Source organism: Schistocerca nitens, chromosome 9 (genome assembly GCF_023898315.1).
Source record: "Schistocerca nitens isolate TAMUIC-IGC-003100 chromosome 9, iqSchNite1.1, whole genome shotgun sequence".
Lineage (NCBI taxonomy): Eukaryota > Metazoa > Arthropoda > Insecta > Orthoptera > Acrididae > Schistocerca > Schistocerca nitens.
Window position 1 is genome coordinate 217,688,499 of NC_064622.1, and position 22,253 is coordinate 217,710,751.

The 22,253-nt window shown below is 42.2% G+C and overlaps 1 protein-coding gene across 1 annotated transcript in view; it reads left to right on the forward strand.

Moving 5' to 3' along the window:
• The window catches only part of LOC126203851 (small G protein signaling modulator 1-like), a 353,457-nt gene that overhangs the window by 313,061 nt on the left and 18,143 nt on the right, over positions 1 to 22,253 (forward strand). Inside the window, exon 25 of the mRNA XM_049938226.1 lies at positions 2,208 to 2,375. Within this exon, the coding sequence (XP_049794183.1) occupies positions 2,208 to 2,375 (168 nt within the window). The remainder of the gene's footprint in view (positions 1 to 2,207; positions 2,376 to 22,253) is intronic.

Below are 22,253 nucleotides of genomic sequence, written 5' to 3' on the forward strand. Positions count from 1 at the left end.
AAACAGTCTCAAAACTGCTGCCAAATATCAAATTCAGTGCGAATATGTCCAGGATTTGATAGGCAGCACCAGTTGCTGTCATATTATTTGTTGGAAAAAAGATGATGCGCTGGCTCAAAAAGCTATTCTCCCACATCTCTGTCATGCTACTTTTCAGTTCACATCACCTATACAAGAAGTACTCTGGGAGTAAAATGGTACTGTATGAAAGTGTAATAAAAGGAATGAAGCAACAGCCACTCCCAAGGGAAGTACCAAAAGAGATGAGGAAGAGATTTGTTTGTAAAATACCCAGAGTTTATAGAAAGTTTCAGAGAGAGCATTAGGGAATGATTAACAAGAATGGGGGAAAGAATGGGTAGCTTTGAGAGATGAAATAGTGAAGGCAGCAGAGGCTCAAATAGGTAAAAAGACGAGGGCTAGTAGAAATCCTTGGGTAACAGAAGAGATACTGAATTTAATTGATGAAAGGAGAAAATATAAAAATGCAGTAAATGAAGCAGGCAAAATGGAATACAAACGTCTCAAAAATGAGGTCAACAGGAAGTGCAAAATGGCTAAGCAGGGATGGCTAGAGGACAAATCTAAGGATGTAGATGCATATATCACTAAGGGTAAGACAGATACTGCCTGCAGGAAAATTAAAATTAAAGAGACGTTTGGAGAAAAGAGGACCACCTGTATGAATATCAAGAGCTCAGGTGGAAAACCAGTTCTAATCAAAGAAGGGAAGGCAAAAAAGTAGAAGGAGTACATAGAGGGTCTATACAACGGCAATGTTATTGAAATGGAAGATGACATAGATGGAGATGAAATGGGAGATATGATATTGCGTCAAGAGTTTGACGCAGCACTGAAAGATGTTGAAACAAGGTCCCGGGAGTACACAACATTCCATTAGAGCTACTGATGGCCTTGGGAGAGCCAGCTGTGATCTGGTGAGCAAGATGTATGAGACAGGTGAAATACCTTCAGACTACAAGAAGAATATAATAATCCCAATCCCAAAGTAACCGGAGAAACTTTGAGGTTTGCCTATGACATTGTAATTCTGTTGGAGACAGCAAAAGACCTGGAAGAGCAGTTGAACGGAATGGGCAGTGTCTTGAAAGGAGGATATAAGATGAACATCAACAAAAGCAAAATGAGGATAATGGAATGTAGTCGAATTAAATCAGGTGATGCTGAGGAATTTAGATTAGAAAATGAAAAACTTAAAATAGTAGATGAGTTTTGTTACTTGGGGAGCAAAATAACTGATGATGGTCAAAGTAGAGAGGATATAAAACATAGGCTGGCAATGGTAAGGAAAGCGTTCCTGAAGAAGAGAAATTGTTAACATCGAGTATAGATTTAAGTATCAGGAACTGTATTCTGAAAGTAGTTGGAGTATAGCCATGTATGGAAGTGAAACATGGACGATAAATAGTTCGGATAAGAAGAGAATAGCAGCTTTCGAAATGTGCTGCTACATAAGAATGCTGAAGATTAGATGGATAAATCATGTAACTAATGAGGAGGTACTGAATAGAATAGGGAGAGGAGGAATTTGTGGCACAGCTTGAATTGAAGAAGGATTCGGTTGATAGAACATGTCCTGAGGCATCAAGGGATCACTAATTTAGTAAGACCAAGAGATGAATATCCTAAGCAGAGTCAGAAAGATGTAGGTTGTAGTAGGTACTTGGATGAAGCAGCTTGCACAGGATACGTTGGCATGGAGAGTTGCATCATACCACTCTCTGGACTGAAGACAACAACAACACAACAACAACAACAACAACAACATGATTTCAGCTTGTAGCCCACACACACTTAGCAAGTTTGTGACTCATAGGTTAATGTTTTGTACTTAAACCCACAACTAATGTGTTAAGGTAAGATTTATTCTACATGTTTGAAGTTCACGCTTGATGATTTCTGGATTGAACACTTTTATAAACAAAACTTCAGTGTTTTTCCTCCCAAAAGTCAGTCCTTTTCCGCAGGCAGATACATCACTCATACAGAATTTGTGAAATGACAGTATTTTCTGCCTTTAATTGTAATTTGTAGAAAAATAAGAAGAAATAAAAAGCAGGAAATATAATCATTTAAACAAACTTCAGTATGCTCTGAAAACATGTATATACTCGTTTTAAGGGATAGAATAAATGAAGCACACGTAAAATTAATAACTCAGTGAACTTTGTAATCTTTCTTTTCAGAACTGGTGTATGAAGATGTCTTCAGTGTTTGGGAAACAATCTGGGCAGCAAAGCATGTTTCATCATCACATTTTGTACTTTTCATTGCATTAGCTTTAGTGGAGACCTATCGGGACATTATACTTGGTAATAGCATGGACTTCACAGATATCATCAAATTTTTCAACGGTAAGTAAAATCGATTGCATATATGGCAGTTGAAACTTCCTTCTTGACATCATTGTTGTATTAAATATTACAGGAACTTCTCATGTTGCTGTGAATACTTTCTGACAAAAATTTAGATAATATCCTGTTCCAAAATGTAGCGGCCTTACAGAAAGAAAGAAACAAACTATCACATCAAAGTGATTCTTTTTGCTTTGTAATTCATTCAGTTACATTGTTTCCTTGGGCAACACAACTATTTGAAACTAACTTTACTGGTTTCGTTTGTTGATACACCAAGGTTACCCCTTGAGAGTGGGAGTGTAGACTGAATGAGGAGGGTTAGTCTCCAATTGAAAACAATATACAGGATGTCAAGACAAAAAAGAATGTTCCCTTAAAAATCTCAAGCCCCCTGATGTAAAATTAGAATCCTTTGTATACTGAAAGCAAGGTAACATATCTGAGTTTTTATTTACCTAACTTACAAATATTCAACGTGGGTTCCCTTTGTGACATGGGAGATATCTGTTTAATAACCCATTTCCTCCCAAACTCAAATTGACATGTCTCTTGCAACAGCAGCAAAGGCTTTGTGATAACATCTCACAGCTCGCTCAGATTTTGAGGCAATGGAGGAACAAAAATATATTCTTTGACAAATCTGCATAAAAAGAAGTCACTTGGCACCATATTTAGGCATCGGGGGCCATCTCAGAATACTTCACGCTCAGGGTTGTGTGCCCTATCCAACTGCTGTAGGAGACATTAATTCTGATACCCTCTAAGATCATTATGGAAGCAGACTGGAGCTCCATCCTGTCAAAAAATGAATTTTTTACAATACTCTTAAAGAGGAGAATATAAATATACGAGTATCCCATTACACTTCTTTTTGCAAAGAGAAATGGCTCTTAAAGCTTCATTCTGCAGATGGCTGCAAAAACTTCCAACTTTGGTGAGTCTCTGACACACTCACTAATTTACTGAGTGTGTTGTGAACCCCTATTGACTTTGCCATTGATGTGGAAGGTCAACTCATCACTGTACACTACCTTGTACATAATCATAATTTTCCAGGAATCCCAACACATGTATAAAGAAGACGTGTGAAGTTTTTTGTTGTCTTCAGTGACTGCCTACACAGGTTGCAGCTTGTCAGCCTTGCATGTCAAAGGGATAACATTAACTCACAACTCACTTTTCGAGCTGATTTTGTGGGGGTGCATTGGAAGGATTGTCGAACTATATCGATGTTTCCTCTGAATGCGAAGTGCAGCTGATTCCTTTGTCTTTGCATAGGTACCCTGTCTTGATGCGCTGTTTATATCAGTGCTTAACTCACAAGGAATCATGCCTTTAAAACGTAACGCAATCAGTCATGCGTCAAGCATTTTGCTCACACTCAACAAGCAGTCTGAAATGTACCTAGTAAGTGTAAATTAGTATTTTTTGTTATCTTTATAATGACACACTCATATTTTACTATTTAAAATATTTATTTGCAGTTCAGAATAATCAGTATATCTATATTGCTGCTAATAATGCTAGGACAATTAAAATAGCCAGTCTTTTAGGGTGCTAATTAAAAAATAGAAAAGAATGACAAAACAAGTATTTCTTGTTATTTAACTTTTATGACTTAATCTTCATCATATCTGGGCTTTGCACATATCACATAATGTTCCAGCATGTTCATTACACAAAAATTTTTGACAATGAGTGCATGCATTTTTTTGTCTTATAATTTTTGTGCCTTGGACAGGCCAGACATATATCACTGTGTTTTTCGGCTTTTGAAACTTCAGTTCCATTGGTAAATCATTTTGTAATTTGCTGTAGAGGATGACAGATTTTGGATTTTACTCCTATGCACATCATCTTCCAGCCACACCAAAATTCTTTCTTCTTGTCTACTCATATATAAAACTACAAAATAATATTAGTTTACTCATTTCATGTATACTTAGCCATTTTAAGTAATAAAAATATGCAATAAATCGAGCACAATACAAATCAAATGACATTTAAAAAAATGTGAATAGTGAAATAAATACTTAGTTCGACACTCGTGTGGTGAGCTAAATGCCACAGGGTGATGGCCGACCCAACCAACTGACCTCTGCAAAACCTGCACACTGACACAATGACAACAGTTTGCGTGGGTCACAAATGTGTAAAACCCAGCTACTGAGTCATGAGAATCATGTAAGAATTGTAGACAAAATGCTAAGTGTTTCAAAATTTCTGTGAGCAAATGGAGTTCTTGCCAGATTGACTCCAGACACACAAGTTGCACTGAATTGTGATGACAGACATTGTCTTTGCATGTTCCAAAGCACAAACTGCCTTTTATTCTTGTGTAGGTATCTCTTGAAAAAATTGTGGGCTGGATACTGATAGGTATTTCAGTGAAAGCTTGGAGTATCCGAAGTAGCAATCCCTGTCTCTAGTATCTCCATCCATACACTGGGCACCCAGAACAAAAAAACTGAGAAAAGGCTACTCTCTTTTTTGGACACCCTGTGTAACTGTGTTTTGGTGGTAGTTCAGTCTTCTTCAGTGTGATTTTTAAAAGGAAGGAATTTTAGGGTGTAATGTCTTGTTGCTGATGTCATTAGAGATTGGTAATAAACTCGAATAAGGACAGGTTGGGGAAAAAAATCAGTCATGTCCTTTCCAAAAGAATCATACCATCATTTGTATTAATTGATTTAGGGAAACTGTATGAACCTAAATAGAGACAGCTGGACAGGGATATGAACCCCGTTGCTAGTTGAGTGTACCAACCATTCCACCACTTCGCTCGTTTGAGTTTGTTGTCGCACTGGGGTCAAGCGTAATTCCAGCTTTCATAGACTGAACTCATTTTATATACAAAATAAGTAAATAATTGGCTTTGAAACAGTCCAAATCAGTGTGGAATATAATAGAAATAAATGACAATTTGCACTGTTTTAAGGTCAACTCTGAATTTATATACACTCCTGGAAATGGAAAAAAGAACACATTGACACCGGTGTGTCAGACCCACCATACTTGCTCCGGACACTGCGAGAGGGCTGTACAAGCAATGATCACACGCACGGCACAGCGGACACACCAGGAACCGCGGTGTTGGCGCAGCATTTGTGCACCGCCGCCCTCAGTGTCAGCCAGTTTGCCGTGGCATATGGAGCTCCATCGCAGTCTTTAACACTGGTAGCATGCCGCGACAGCGTGGACGTGAACCGTATGTGCAGTTGACGGACTTTGAGCGAGGGCGTATAGTGGGCATGCGGGAGGCCGGGTGGACGTACCGCCGAATTGCTCAACACGTGGGGCGTGAGGTCTCCACAGTACATCGATGTTGTCGCCAGTGGTCGGCGGAAGGTGCACGTGCCCGTCGACCTGGGACCAGACCGCAGCGACGCACGGATGCACGCCAAGACCGTAGGATCCTACGCAGTGCCGTAGGGGACCGCACCGCCACTTCCCAGCAAATTAGGGACACTGGTGCTCCTGGGGTATCGGCGAGGACCATTCGCAACCGTCTCCATGAAGCTGGGCTACGGTCCCGCACACCGTTAGGCCGTCTTCCGCTCACGCCCCAACATTGTGCAGCCCGCCTCCAGTGGTGTCGCGACAGGCGTGAATGGAGGGACGAATGGAGACGTGTCGTCTTCAGCGATGAGAGTCGCTTCTGCCTTGGTGCCAATGATGGTCGTATGCGTGTTTGGCGCCGTGCAGGTGAGCGCCACAATCAGGACTGCATACGACCGAGGCACACAGGGCCAACACCCGGCATCATGGTGTGGGGAGCGATCTCCTACACTGGCCGTACACCACTGGTGATCGTCGAGGGGACACTGAATAGTGCACGGTACATCCAAACCGTCATCGAACCCATCGTTCTACCAATCCTAGACCGGCAAGGGAACTTGCTGTTCCAACAGGACAATGCACGTCCGCATGTATCCCGTGCCACCCAACGTGCTCTAGAAGGTGTAAGTCAACTACCCAGGCCAGCAAGATCTCCGGATCTGTCCCCCATTGAGCATGTTTGGGACTGGATGAAGCGTCGTCTCACGCGGTCTGCACGTCCAGCACGAACGCTGGTCCAACTGAGGCGCCAGGTGGAAATGGCATGGCAAACCGTTCCACAGGACTACATCCAGCATCTCTACGATCGTCTCCATGGGAGAATAGCAGCCTGCATTGCTGCGAAAGGTGGATATACACTGTACTAGTGCCGACATTGTGCATGCTCTGTTGCCTGTGTCTATGTGCTTGTGGCTCTGTCAGTGTGATCCTGTGATGTATCTGACCCCAGGAATGTGTCAATAAAGTTTCCCCTTCCTAGGACAATGAATTCACGGTGTTCTTATTTCAATTTCCAGGAGTGTAATATAGCATTTGTGGACTTAGAGAAAGCTTTTGACAATGTTGACTGGAATACTCTCTTTCAAATTCTAAAGGTGGCAGGGGTAAAATACAGGGAGCGAAAGGCTATTTACAATTTGTACAGAAACCATATGGCAATTAGAAGAGTCGATGGACATGAAAGGGAAGCAGTGGTTGGGAAGGGAGTAAGACAGGGTTGTAGCCTCTCCCCGATGTTATTCAATCTGTATATTGAGCAAGCAGTAAAGGAAACAAAAGAAAAATTCGGAGTAGGTATTAAAATCCATGGAGAAGAAATAAAAACTTTGAGGTTTGCCGATGACATTGTAATTCTGTCAGAGACAGCAAAGGACTTGGAAGAGCAGTTGAACGGAATGGATGGTGTCTTGAAGGGAGGATATAAGATGAACATCAACAAAAGCAAAACGAGGATAATGGAATGTAGTCGAATTAAGTCGGGTGATGTTTAGGGTATTAGATTAGGAAATGACACACTTAAAGTAGTAAAGGAGTTTTGCTATTTGGGGAGCAAAATAACTGATGATGGTCGAAGTAGAGAGGATATAAAATGTAGACTGGCAATGGCAAGGAAAGCGTTTCTGAAGAAGAGAAATTTGTTAACATCGAATATAGTTTTAAGTGTCAAGAAGTCATTTCTGAAAGTATTTGTATGGAGTGTAGCCATGTATGGAAGTGAAACATGGATGGTAAATAGTTTGGACAAGAACAGAATAGAAGCTTTTGAAATGTGGTGCTACAGAAGAATGCTGAAGATTAGATGGGTAGATCACATAACTAATGAGGAGGTACTGAATAGGATTGGGGAGAAGAGGAGTTTGTGGCACAACTTGACCAGAAGAAGGGATCGGTTGGTAGGACATGTTCTGAGGCATCAAGGGATCACCAATTTAGTATTGGAGGGCAGCGTGGAGGGTAAAAATCGTAGGGGGAGACCAAGAGATGAATACACTAAGCAGATTCAGAAGGATGTAGGTTGCAGTAGGTACTGGGAGATGAAGAAGCTTGCACAGGATAGAGTAGCATGGAGAGCTGCATCAAACCAGTCTCAGGACTGAAGACCACAACAACAACAACATGAAAGTTAAATCAAGGATCATTGAGGAAATTACATATGTTCCCTGTGTGACAGCAAACTCGACTGAGCAAGGTGGCAAAGTGTTAGTACATTGGACACACATTTAGGAATGGTGTTTAAATCCTAGTCCAGTGATCTTGGTTTAGATTTTCGTGTTAGCATTTTACAAAAGTGACTCGTTAAATTGGTGGTTTGGTAATATTCACTGCTGTAAGCACTTGGCATCTTTGGTATTGGTTTAGAAGTGGTGTACATATTGCCTACAGGAAAATTAATGAGACCTTTGGACGAACGAGAACCACTTGTATGAATATCAAGAGCTCAGATGGAAACTCAGTTCTAAGCAAAGAAAGGAAAGCAGAAAGGTGGAAGGAGTATATAGAGGGTCTATACAAGGGCGATGTACTTGAGGACAATGTTATGGAAATGGAAGAGGATGTAGATGAAGATGAAATGAGAGGTATGATACTGCGTGAAGAATTTGACAGGGCACTGAAAGACCTGAGTTGAAACAAGGCCCCGGGAGTAGACAACATTCCATTAGAACTACTGATGGCCTTGGGAGAGCCAGTCCTGAGAAAACTCTACCATCTGGTGAGCAAGATGTATGATACAGGCGAAATATCCTCAGACTTCAAGAAGGATATAATAATTCCAATCCCAAAGAAAGCAGGTGTTGACAGATGTGAAAATTACCGAACTATCAGTTTAATAAGTCACAGCTGCAAAATACTAACGCGAATTCTTTACAGACAAATGGAAAAACTAGTAGAAGCTGACCTCGGGGAAGATCAGTTTGGATTCCGTAGAAATATTGGAACAAGTGAGGCAATACTGACCTTACGACTTATCTTAGAAGAAAGATTAAGGAAGGGCAAACCTACGTTTCTAGCATTTGTAGACTTAGAGATAGCTTTTGACAATGTTGACTGCAATACTCTCTTTCAAATTCTAAAGGTGGCAGGGGTAAAATACAGAGAGTGAAAGGCTATTTACAATTTGTACAGAAACCAGATGGCAGCTATAGGAGTCCAGGAGGATGAAAGAAAAGCAGTGGTTGGAAAGGGAGTGAGACAGGGTTGTAGCCTCTCCCCGATGTTATTCAATCTGTATATTGAACAAGCAGTAAAGGAAACAAAAGAATAATTCTGAGTAGGTATTAAAATCCATGGAGAAGATATAAAAACTTTGAGGTTCGCCGATGACATAGTAATTCTATCAGAGACAGCAAAGGACTTGGAAGAGCAGTTGAACATAATGGACAGTGTCTTGAAAGGAGGATATAAGATGAACATCAACAAAAGCAAAACGAGGATAATGGAATGTATTCGAATTAAGTCGGGTGATGCTGAGGGAAGTAGATTAAGAAATGAGGCACTTAAAGTAGTAAAGGAGTTTTGCTATTTGGGGAGCAAAATAGCTGATGATGGTCGAGGTAGAGAAGATATAAAATGTAGACTAGCAATGGCATGGAAATCATTTCTGAAGAAGAGAAATTTGTTAACATCGAGTATAGATTACGAAGTGTTGGCAGAAGAGCCAACACCATGTTGCTAGAGGAGGCCGAAATGCACGCATTTAATTACACGCAGACTGGCGTGAGGTATTGCTCTTGATGGTGTAGGTTTTATAATAAGCTCAATATAACTGGTAATGGCGCCTTGCTAGGTCGTAGCAAATGACGTAGCTGAAGGCTATGCTAACTATCGTCTCGGCAAATGAGGGCGTAATTTGTCAGTGAACCACTGCTATGAACGTCGGCAGTACAACTGGGGTGAGTGCTAGTAAGTCTCTCTAGACCTGCCGTGTGGTGGCACTTGGTCTGCAATCACTGACAGTGCCGACACGCGGGTCCGACGTATACTACCGGACCGCGGCCGATTTAAAGGCTACCACCTAGCAAGTGTGGTGTCTGGCAGTGACACCACATTCCTCCCCCGCAAATCGGCGAACGGTTGTGTTATAAGGCATCCGCCCGCCGTGGGGAGACCCCATGTTGACGTATGCGACGAGGTGGGGAGCCTAACAACAGGCGAGGCTGTGCCACCCACACCCGGCCATTCGGTCCGAGGGGAGCTAGGAAACGCCTGAAAACCTAGTCCAGGGTGCACGCCAACATGCGGTGTATGCGCCCGTAGAGAGACAGGAGGGGCCGAAGGGTCGACCTCCACCAGAATGGGGCACCCGACTGGCGAAGACGAAATCTGGTCCGGAGCGAGCAAGAGGTCCATGTCGGAGGACAGCTGGTCACGGGAAGCGATCGGCGGCGCGTGACCCAGGGAGGCGCCCGGCGGTTGCAGCGTCGCGTCCACTGCGTGCGTCGCTGGCGGGAGGACCGGCGGCGGCGGCGGCGCGTCGCCATGGGGCAAAATGGAAGGCATCATCGGTAACACCTGGGGATGAGGTGAGCCAGTAGATGGGTCCCCAGGGCGCTGACTGGACGGCACCGCCGCTGAAAGCGGACGGGGAGCGGCAGAACCTGTGCGACGACAGAGGCGCAGGTGATTGAGATGCCGACGCACCTCACCAGAGGCCCCCAAAACCAAATACATCGCGCGGCCGAGGCAGCGAAGAATGCGCCCTGTGAGCCAATGCCGTGAACCGTGATAGTTGCGATAGTACACCACGTCGCCTGGAGCAAAAGCAGGTGGCTGCCGCTGCACAAGAACCTGATGCGGCGGATGTAGCAAAGACATCAAGGTTCGATGAGGACGACCGTGGAGCAACTCAACCGGCGAGCGACCATCGTGGGGCTGACAGCGATATGAGGACAAAAAGAGCAATAACGCGTCCTCCCGAGGATGCGACTCTTTCAACTTCAACATCTGGGACTTGAAAGTCCGAACCAATCGTTCAGCGGCACCGTTTGACTGAGGCGAAAACGGCGCGGATGTCAGATGTTGAATACCATTGGCCTTGCAGAATGACTGAAATTCTACGGACATGAATTGTGGGCCATTGTCGGAAACAATAGTCTGTGGAAGACCTTCAACGCAAAAGATAGCGGATAACGCTTGGATGGTGGCAGACGACGTCGTGGAAGACATCCGTACAACAAAAGGAAAATTACTGAAGGAATCGACCACAACCAACCATCGAGCATTCCAGAATGGACCAGCAAAATCGATGTGCAAGTGTTGCCAAGGGAAAGTGGCTTTCGGCCATGCAAAGAATTGTCGCGTTGGTGCGGATTGTTGTTGGCACACGCCATACAAGTAGCGCACATATTCGTAATCGCAGCATCGATTCCGAACCAAGTACAGTGCTGACGAGCAAGTTGTTTCATTCGCACTATACCCCAATGTCCTTGGTGGAGAAGCCGTAATACAGAGGACTGTAACGAACGTGGGACCACGACCCTGGACTGATCATTATCGGAACGCAACAGCAAAACACCACGTCGAACAAAAAGTCTCTCCTAGTGAGCAAAAAATCTGCGAACCAACGGATCCCCGATCCGTGACTTTGATAAGGGCCATTGCGTAGCAACAAAATGCAAAACGGTAGCAAGGACAGGGTCAGCAGCTGTGGCTGTAGCTACATGACGAAAATCGATCGGAAACGATTCGACCACGTCATCGGTTTCCTCATTAATGAACATGCAAGCAAGTTCGGAAGAATCGAATGCTCTCTCCTCAGCAACAGGCAAACGGGACAACGCATCGGCGTTTCCGTGCTTAGCAGTGGACCGATGCAAGATATCGTAGCGGTACTACGAGAGGAAAAGAGACCAGCGAATGAATTTCTGCGCTGTACAGGGAGGTACAGGCTTGGTTGGATGAAAAAGCGATGTCAAAGGTTTGTGGTCTGTGATGATGGTAAAGTGACGACCATACAAGAAATCATGAAACTTAGTAACACCAAAGACGAGAGCCAAAGCTTCTTTCTCAATCTGTGAATAATGTCTTTGCGCAGACGAGAGCAATTTGGACGCAAAGGCAATAGGGCGATCATGCGATCCATCATTGTGCGCAAGCACAGCACCGATCCCGAAATCCGATGCATCTACCATCAACAAAAGGGGTTTCTGGGGATCGAATGGCGTAAGGCAAGTATTTTAAAGCAACGCTGATTTCAACTGGTGAAAGGCGCGTTCGCATTCCGTCGTCCAGACAAACAGAACACCTTTACGGCATAAGCGATGAAGCGGAGCTGAAATGGAAGAGGCGTTGCGCACATATTTCTTATAGTAATTCATTTTTCCCAGCACACTCTGTAGGTGTTTCAAATTCTGCGGCGAAGGCAAGTCTTGTATAGCACGGAGGTGCTCTGGACTGGGATGTATGCCTTGGGCATGATTACATGTCCCAGATATGGTAAATCACGAGCAAAAAACACACATTTGTCCTTCCGCAAGCGAAGACCATTTTGGCGCAAGACCTGAAATAACGTTCTGAGATTGGCTAAATGTTCTTCTTCAGTCTTTCCAAGGTTCACAATATCGTCCAGATAGTTTGCTGGAAGGAGTATATAGAGGGTTTATACAAGGCCGATGTACTTGAGGACGATATTATGGAAATGGAAGAGGATGTAGATGAAGATGAAATGGGAGATAAGATACTGTGTGAAGAGTTTGACAGAGCACTGAAAGACCTGAGTCGAAACAAGGCCCCGGGAGTAGACAACATTCCATTAGAACTACTGATGGCCTTGGGAGAGCCAGTCATGACAAAACTCTACCATCTGGTGAGCAAGATGTATGAGATAGGCGAAATACCCACAGACTTCAAGAAGAATATAATAATTCCAATACCAAAGAAAGCAGGTGTTGACAGATGTGAAAATTACCGAACTATCAGTTTAATAAGTCACAGCTGCAAAATACTAACGCGAATTCTTTACAGACGAATGGAAAAACTGGTAGAAGCGGACCTCGGGGAAGATCAGTTTGGATTCCATAGAAATGTTGGAACACGTGAGGCAATACTAACCTTACGACTTATCTTAGAAGAAAGATTAAGAAAAGGCAAACCTATGTTTCTAGCATTTGTAGACTTAGAGAAAGCTTTTGACAATGTTAACTGGAATACTCTCTTTCAAATTCTGAAGGTGGCAGGGGTAAAATACAGGGAGCGAAAGGCTATTTACAATTTGTACAGAAACCAGATGGCAGTTATAAGAGCCGAGGGGCATGAAAGGGAAGCAGTGGTTGGGAAAGGAGTGAGACAGGGTTGTAGCCTCTCCCCGATGTTATTCAATCTATATATTGAGCAAGCAGTAAAGGAAACAAAAGAAAAATTCGGAGTAGGTATTAAAATTCATGGAGAAGAAGTAAAAACTTTGAGGTTCGCCGGTGACATTGTAATTCTATCAGAGACAGCAAAGGACTTGGAAGAGCAGTTGAACGGAATGGACAGTGTCTTGAAAGGAGGATATAAGATGAACATCAACAAAAGCAAAAAGAGGATAATGGAATGTAGTCAAATTAAATCGGGTGATGCTGAGGGGATTAGATTAGGCAATGAGACACTTAAAGTAGTAAAGGAGTTTTGCTATTTAGGGAGTAAAATAACTGATGATGGTCGAAGTAGAGAGGATATAAAATGTAGACTGGCAATGGCAAGGAAAGCGTTTCTGAAGAAGAGAAATTTGTTAACATCGAGTATAGATTTAAGTGTCAGGAAGTCGTTTCTGAAAGTATTTGTATGGAGTGTAGCCATGTATGGAAGTGAAACATGGACGATAACCAGTTTGGACAAGAAGAGAATAGAAGCTTTCGAAATGTGGTGCTTCAGAAGAATGCTGAAGATAAGGTGGGTAGATCACGTAACTAATGAGGAGGTATTGAATAGGATTGGGGAGAAGAGAAGTTTGTGGCACAACTTGACTAGAAGAAGGGATCGGTTGGTAGGACATGTTTTGAGGCATCGAGGGATCACAAATATAGCATTGGAGGGCAGTGTGGAGGGTAAAAATCGTAGAGGGAGACCAAGAGATCAATACACTAAGCAGATTCAGAAGGATGTAGGTTGCAGTAGGTACTGGGAGATGAAGAAGCTTGCACAGAATAGAGTAGCACAGAGAGCTGCATCAAACCAGTCTCAGGACTGAAGACCACAACAACAGTTTGCTGCAGTAGGGACCAACGCACAAACAGTTTGCAGATATTGCTGAAACAATGCAGGGGCGGATGCACACCCGAATGGCAGTCTTTTGAATCTATACAAACCAAGATGCGTGTTAACCACCAAGACGCGCTGGGATTCGTCGTCCACTGGTATTTGCAAGTACGCATCTGCTAGGTCCAACTTTGAAAAATATTTACCCGGGCACAGTTTGTCAAAAAGATCTTGTGGGCGGGGTAAAGGAGAAGTTGCAATCACTAGTTGTGGATTCACCGTTGCCTTGAAGTCCACACAAAGTCTCAATTTTCCAGAAGGTTTTGGCAAACTTACTAAGGGTGATGCCCAGAGAGAAGCCTGCACACGTTCAATCACACCTTGTGATTCCAAATCGTGTAATGTTCTTGCGACCTCATCACGCAATGCGTGGGGAACATTGTGCGCTCTGAAAAATTTCGGTTGCTCGTTGACTTTCAGTTCCAAATGTGCTTGATAGTTCTTAGCGCAACCAAGGCCCAGTGCAAAAATGTCGGCAAATTCTTCACATAGACGAGAAACACTGGCTGAAGGCACAGTCTGGTTCACTGATAGGACCTGATTGACTATAGACAAGTTAAACAACTGAAATAAATCTAAACCAAACAAGTTCACAGCAGAAGAAGAATGAAGGACGTAAAAAGACACAAGTTTTGTTTGGCCCTTGTATGTTGCAAGAAGGCTGCACTGTCCTAACACAGGGATATTCTGACCGGAATAACTATTTAACTTAACATTTGCAGCACGCAACGGAGGTGTGCCCAGTTGTTTGTACGTGTCTTTATTGATTAGTGAAACCACAGCTCCGGTATTGAGCTGGAATGGTATCACGTGGCCATTAATGTCCAAATCTACAAAAAGTTTATTGTCCTGCTGACGACAAGAGCGACTGTCTCGTGCAACGTGAACAGACACTGGTACAGAATCACTTGCTAATTGACGTGATTTCCGGCGACGTCGCCATATGAAGTGTTGGCTTAGAGCGTAAGTCCGCGGCTGGCGCGCTGCCAAGCTGACGTAGCACCGCCTTATCGGCGGGGTCAAAGGTCAAGCGCTCAGAGAGCTGACGTAACATGCTGTTGCATCCTCTATGCCGACAGATTCGAGATGTACATTCCCCGGTTTTCAGCTACGCTACAGTTGAATTTATTTATGAAAATATACTGTACAATCTCCAACAAATTTAACATATTCACAAGTACCTTGAACTTTGACCCCGCCGATAAGGCGGTGCTACGTCAGCTTGGCAGCACGCCAGCCGCGGACTTATACGCTCTAAGCTTAGAGACAGACAATATACAAAACTATAGAAGACGTTGAAATGACAACTTCTGCCGCCGACAAGAAGAAGAAGAACACAATTAAATCACCCCATGTAGTTATTTTTCATTTTTATGCATTTTCGATTTTTCACATGTTGGACTTAGAAAAGTTGCGTTTCGATTAAGCGACAAAAGTTAAAGTTCTTATACATTGAGTTCCCTATGGGACTTAGTCTCTGAATTCTTTGTTGTTGAATAACTTTGGCAATACTTAACAAAATACTGTAATATTTGGTATATACGTTATTATAGTGTATATGAACGTGTCACTATCATTACTTTTTACAAATTCGACATTTCATTTTTTATGCAATCCCGGACGGGCGTACCTAGTACGGCTAGTACGCCCGTCCGGGATTGTATAAAAAATGAAATGTCGAATTTGTAAAAAGTAATGATAGTGACACGTTCATATACACTATAATAACGTATATACCAAATATTATAGTATTTTGTTAAGAATTGCCAAAGTTATTCAACAACAAAGAGTTCAGAGACTCTGACATGGCGCACAACGGACGGGCGTACCTAGTACGGCTAGTACGCCCGTCCGGGATTGCATAAAAAATGAAATGTCGAATTTGTAAAAAGTAATGATACTGACACGTTCATATACACAGTCACTGTTAGAGAGAGTGGCACTGGGCGGAGTGGAATTAACTACATGAATGTCCATGGGCGAAGGTTCACGAGCCTCAGTATTCTTGGTTCGATTCCGGCTCCGGCATGAAGCAAAGGGCCTGGAATGGTTGTGAGTGTCCGATCTAAGCTTTTTCTGGCAAACACTTTGAACATGTCCTTTTTTATTACAGAAAAAGCAAATAGCTTGGCGTGACGGGCAATTGTCACGCGAATGTCTAGTTGCACACCCCGGGCATGACTTTAGCACTGCATTTGCGTGCTTGCGCGGCAAATGTAGCGGAGGGCTTGGCGGCAGCTGCGCGGACAAGCGCGAGGGCTGTTTACTGTTCCGTGCAGCTCGCCCGGCAGGCCGGTTAATGTGACACACAGCTGGCGAAGTTTCAAATGATTCCTGAGCAAAGTCAAGTGTGTCTTGCCTATCCAATATGTCTATCACTTGTTGAAGGGAGGGATTGACTAGTTTCAAAATCTGTTCCCTTATATAAACATCAGAAGTGTTCTGTGCAATTGCATCATGTACCATAGTATCTGAATAAGGGAGGCCACATTCACACTCAAAAGCACAATCCCCAGTAAGGCCTTGCAAAGTTGCAACCCACTCCCGATTAGTTTGACCGGCCGTACGTTTTGTACGAAAGAAGGCATACCTTTTTGCAACTACATTGACTGATTCTTTGAAATAGGCATCTAATGCAGGCAAAATTTCTTCGTAGGACAGAGTTGCTACATCGCGTCGGGGAAATAATTTCACTATCACACGGTATGTCTGGACGCCTACACAGGACAATAAGAAAGGCTGCCGCTCGTTACCTTGAATTCTGTAGGCGGCGAGATGGAATCCAAATTGGCATGACCACTCCGTCCAGCTTTCCAGTGCCGCATCAAAAGGACGAAAAGGTGGTGCAACTGCATGTTGTGGCTGCGGTAGCGGTGGAGCGGCGGCAGCCGCATCGTTTTGCATTGCACGTTGACCCTGGACGAGTTGTCCAAGGGCATCCAATAACGCCTGCGTCTGCTGATTCTGCAAGCGATAAAATTCGGACAGTACATCTGGAAATTGTGGCGAAGCCATGACACATGTAAATTAGAGCAATACGACCGTTAAATCTTCGTCGCCATATGAAGTGTTGGCAGAAGAGCCAACACCGTGTTGCTAGAGGAGGCCGGAATGCACGCGTTTAATTACACGCAGACTGGCGTGAGGTATTGCTCTTGACGGTACAGGTTTTATAATAAGCTCAATATAACTGGTAATGGCGCCTTGCTAGGTCGTAGCAAATGACGTAGCTGAAGGCTATGCTAACTATCGTCTCGGCAAATGAGAGCGTAATTTGTCAGTGAACCACTGCTATGAACGTCGGCTGTACAACTGGGGCGAGTGCTAGTAAGTCTCTCTAGACCTGCCGTGTGGTGGCGCTCGGTCTGCAATCACTGACAGTGGCGACACGCTGGTCCGACGTATACTACCGGACCGCGGCCGATTTAAATGCTACCACCTAGCAAGTGTGGTGTCTGGCGGTGACACCACAATTTAAGTGTCAGGAAGTCATTTCTGAAAGTATTTGTATGGAGTGTAGCCATGTATGGAAGTGAATCATGGATGATAAATAGTTTGGACAAGAAGAGAGTAGAAGCTTTTGAAATGTGGTGCTACAGAAGAATGCTGAAGATTAGATGGGTAGATCACATAACTAATGATGAAGTATTGAATAGAATTCGGGAGAAGAGGAGTATGTGGCACAACTTGACAAAAAAGAAGGGACCGGTTAGTAGGACATGTTCTGAGGCATCAAGGGATCACCAATTTAGCATTGAAGGGCAGCGTGGAGGGTAAAAATCGTAGAGGAAGACCAAGACATGAATACACTAAGCAGATGCAGAAGGATGTAGGTTGCAGTAAGTACTGGGAGATGAAGAAGCTTGCACAGTATAGGGTAGCATGGAGAGCTGCATCAAACCAGTCTCAGGACTGAAGACCACAACAACAACAACAACAACAACATATTTCCCAAAACTGTTGAGTAGAGTGATGAAATATTTTCCATTGCAAATATTGTATTTAGCTATTATAAGACAAGGCTTTTTCCCCAAATTTATCATTTGAAAAATACAGGGCTGTCTTACATTTGGAGTGTAAACTATTGCCTCTGAGGCTAACATTTTTACATTGTATAATATGTTAATATAGGGATCATCATGCCTTCACAGATGAAGCTATGGCAGTTGAGCATATGTGCAAATTTATAAGAATTCGGAATGCTTGTGTAGTGTCACACTATTGTTCATACTCCTGCCGCTGGTGCCATCACAGGCAATGTCCTATTTGACTATGACTTATTTTAATGGCCTATTATTTGATACATTTAATTTCTTCTTTCACAAGCATTTGTTTCATTTTTATTTTTACTTCTCATTTTTTTGTAAGGCAAATCAGCACCATGGCTATCTGAGGCCCATTCGCTTGCGTAATATACACTGGTCCTGTTGCATATTGAAAGGATGAGTTTCAAAATGCCACAGTCACTGTTCTTTTTTTAACAGTTAATTATTGTTAGCTGTTTTTCTGGATTGATTGGAGAAAGTTATTACAAAAGTAATAAGACCTGTTAATTACCTCCACTGAGCAAGATTTTAGTAAAATAAGTTGCATACAAACAAAAGACTAGTGATGAAAAATGGATCACAAATAAATCTTTTTTTGGGTTAGCTGGCTTGCCATTAATATAGACACTACTTAGCAATAGTATACATTTCTGCAGAAGACAGTAAAAGTCTAGACAGGGGCCTGTGGCATACGTAGTTATTTTGTGTGCATTGTCGTCAACACTTGCAGTGAAGTATGTTGGAATGAAAAGTGTGTGTCTACTTCTGGTTTAACACAGCTAATCAGAGAGCAGTGGGCAGAAAACATGTTTGAAAGAAGAGTGAAGGAATATTGTCACATTTTAGTCAATATAGATTCAAAATTGACTGTGAAAAACAGCTGTGTTCCCAGGTTCCACTATAACCACAACCTTGGGAATTGCATCATATTCAGAAGGAACAGCCAAATATGTATCACAACCAATATTATACATTTTATTGTTGCTTGCTTCACTCACAGCAATTTTGTGTGTGCTATTAGGCTATTAGGTTCTTTCTCACTAAACTTTGAAAAGACACCCTGTATGCAGTTGAGAACTTGTGGAAGATTTCCCACCATCATAAGCCTAAAATACGATGACAAGCAGATAGATGAAGTTTACAGTATGAAATTCTTGGGTCTGCAATTTGCTGATAAAATCAACTGGAAGGAGCTTACTGCAGAATTGCTGAAGTCTCTAAACAAATCTCCATTTACTGTGTGAATGTAGACAGATAAAGGGGATGTAAAAATAAAAAAGCGAGCATACTTTGCTTACTTTCATTTCATAATGCCATACGGGATTATTTTTTGGTGAAACTTACCAAGCAATGCTAAAGTTTTCAGAGTCTAAAAATGTGTAATGAGAATTATCTGTGATGGGAACTCAAGCATGTCCTGGAGAGGCCTATTTAGGAAACTAGAGATACTAAATAATGCTTGCTAATATATTTATCCCTTCATGAAATTTCTTATTAAAAATATATTGCTTTTTTGAACCAAGAGCTTGTTTCATGGAATCAGTATGAGAAATAAGAGTGATCTTCACAAAGATTTAAAGTCATGTACTTCGGTCCAGAAAGTATCCATTATTCAGGAGCACACATTTTCAATAATTCATGAGCAGCCATAAAAAGTTTCTAGTAATGTAATTCAGTTTAGGAAGAGCCTAAAGCACTTATTGGTGGCTATCTCCTATTCCATTGGTAAATTTGTTAAAAGAACTGACATATGTAGGCCTGTATGTTACTAATAATATGAATTCCGTACATATTCAGTGCAGTAATGCAATCATTGTAATTACATGTCTTGAAATTATTTTTCTGTTTGATGATGCATGGTTGCAGTACCTAAGAATTATTGTATGAATCTCAGTGTATTGAAAATTTACACATTTTGTGACAGATTTGTTATAACTTTCTAAATTAAAATATGTTGAAGACTTTTTGTCTTATTACACACCCATGAGGAACATGTCATATGGGGTCTGTGGGAGGTACATTAGCATATCTCTCTTTCTTTGTAAATATTTATTGTCTTTATATTTGTATTCTGATATGTTACATCCTGGAGGATCTCCTCAATGTGAATCTGCTGGAACAAAAAGCTCATCTAATCTAATCTGATCCACCATAATCACCACCTCATAAATCATGACATATTCAGAATGAGCAGCCAAATATTTGTGACAATTGAGATTATAAATTTCATTGCAGCTTGTATACAGAAATACATTGCCTCTTTCCTCAGCTCTCATTGGTTAAATGAAACTATCATCCCAGATAATTATACCTGTGGTGATGGTAGTGGTTAAAATTGTGATAACACAGGTGACTGGCTTAGATAGTAAGCAACAAAGGAAGTGAAAACAAAAATTAATGAAAACCATTTTTTTTATTTATTTTATTTTTCCTTGTATTATGAAAATGTAGGCAGTAAGCAGAATAAGTTTAGAATAGACATAAAGTTGACTTTTTTAGGCAGATACTTTACATAAGTAATACAGTTCATAATTGTGATTAGTCACGGTATGTTAAAAGTAAAATTTCGTTAAGGAGTCACTTAGAAAAGGTGGGGGTGGTGGTGGGGGGGTGGGGGGTGGGGGGGATGGTCAGCATATACTTGAGTGAATATCGTAATGTGTGTATAGATCAATGCAGTTTCTGCCAACAGCATCATTATTTACCACTTGAATATAGGTGATTGATAAATATGCACACTACCTAATTACTGAATGTGTGGGAACTCAAAAAGGCATATTCTATCAAAGATTGAAATAATATTATAATAATTTCACCAATTATTTGAAAAAGAAAACTGAAATACTTTTATTTAGAACAGCAGACAGAAACATGCCCCTTTGACTGGATAATATTAATGTCTTACTATTGTTCTGAGCTCAATCTTACTTATCACGAGAGGATGCTGACTCAGTGAAGACATGGATGGGTAGCAGAGATTTGGCAACATGGTCCTGAATTAATCTTCATGTGTGTGTGTGCTGTGTGCAGTGATAAGTGTTGATTGGCAGTGACCAGCATTTAACTACTTCTCTTATTATTAAACTAAATTGTTCCAACCAGGTATGTATGTTCATAAAAGCATTGCACATTAGGTATAAGGTGAATGACGTAGTGCAACTGTTAAGATATGCCTCAGATTTCGAGGGTGCGCTGTCTGACCATTCTTATTTAGGTTTTCTGACATTTTGCTAAATAATTTCAGGCAAAAGTTGGGACAGGCATTGTTGTAACCTTGACTTTTGGGCCAACCGTATTTATCAACACATAAATTTTCTTAAACTACAGATTAAAAGTTACTGTTAGTCCATAAAACTAAACAGTGACAATTATTGATGGAAATTAACATAATATGTTATCTTTCCTAGTTGAATGGTTATAAGTCCAAGCACCACTATTCAACTATGCACATGTATTGTAAATATAATACTAAACACAGTTCTATTATGCTTGGCAATGAATGAAACAACGTGCTCATCAGCTGGAGCACTATGCACACTACGTCAGTCCAAGTACACAGCAGTGGCAGTTGTAATTCACTTGTGGAGGTGAAGTCTGATAATAGCAACTGAGAATGAGTCCACTGCTGGATGACCTAATATTTGCCAGCTACCCCCCATGAACCATGGACCTTGCCGTTGGTGGGGAGGCTTGCGTGCCTCAGCGATACAGATAGCCGTACCATAGGTGCAACCACAATGGAGGGGTATCTGTTGAGAGGCTAGACAAACGTGTGGTTTCTGAAGAGGGGCAGCAGCCTTTTCAGTAGTTGCAGGGGCAACAGTCTGAATGATTGACTGATCTGGCCTTGTAACAATAACCAAAACGGCCTTGCTGTGCTGGCACTGCGAACGGCTGAAAGCAAGGGGAAACTACAGCCGTAATTTTTCCTGAGGACATGCAGCTTTACTGTATGATTAAATGATGATGGGTAAAATATTCCGGAGGTAAAATAGTCCCCCATTCGGATCTCCGGGCGGGGGCTACTCAAGAGGATGCCATTATCAGGAGAAAGAAAACTGGCGTTCTACGGATCGGAGCATGGAATGTCAGATCCCCGAATCGGGCAGGTAGGTTAGAAAATCTAAAAAGGGAAATGGATGGATTAAAGTTAGATATAGTGGGAATTAGTGAAGTTCGGTGGAAGGAGGAACAAGACTTCTGGTCAGGTGACTACAGGGTTATAAACACAAAATCAAATAGGGGTAATGCAGGA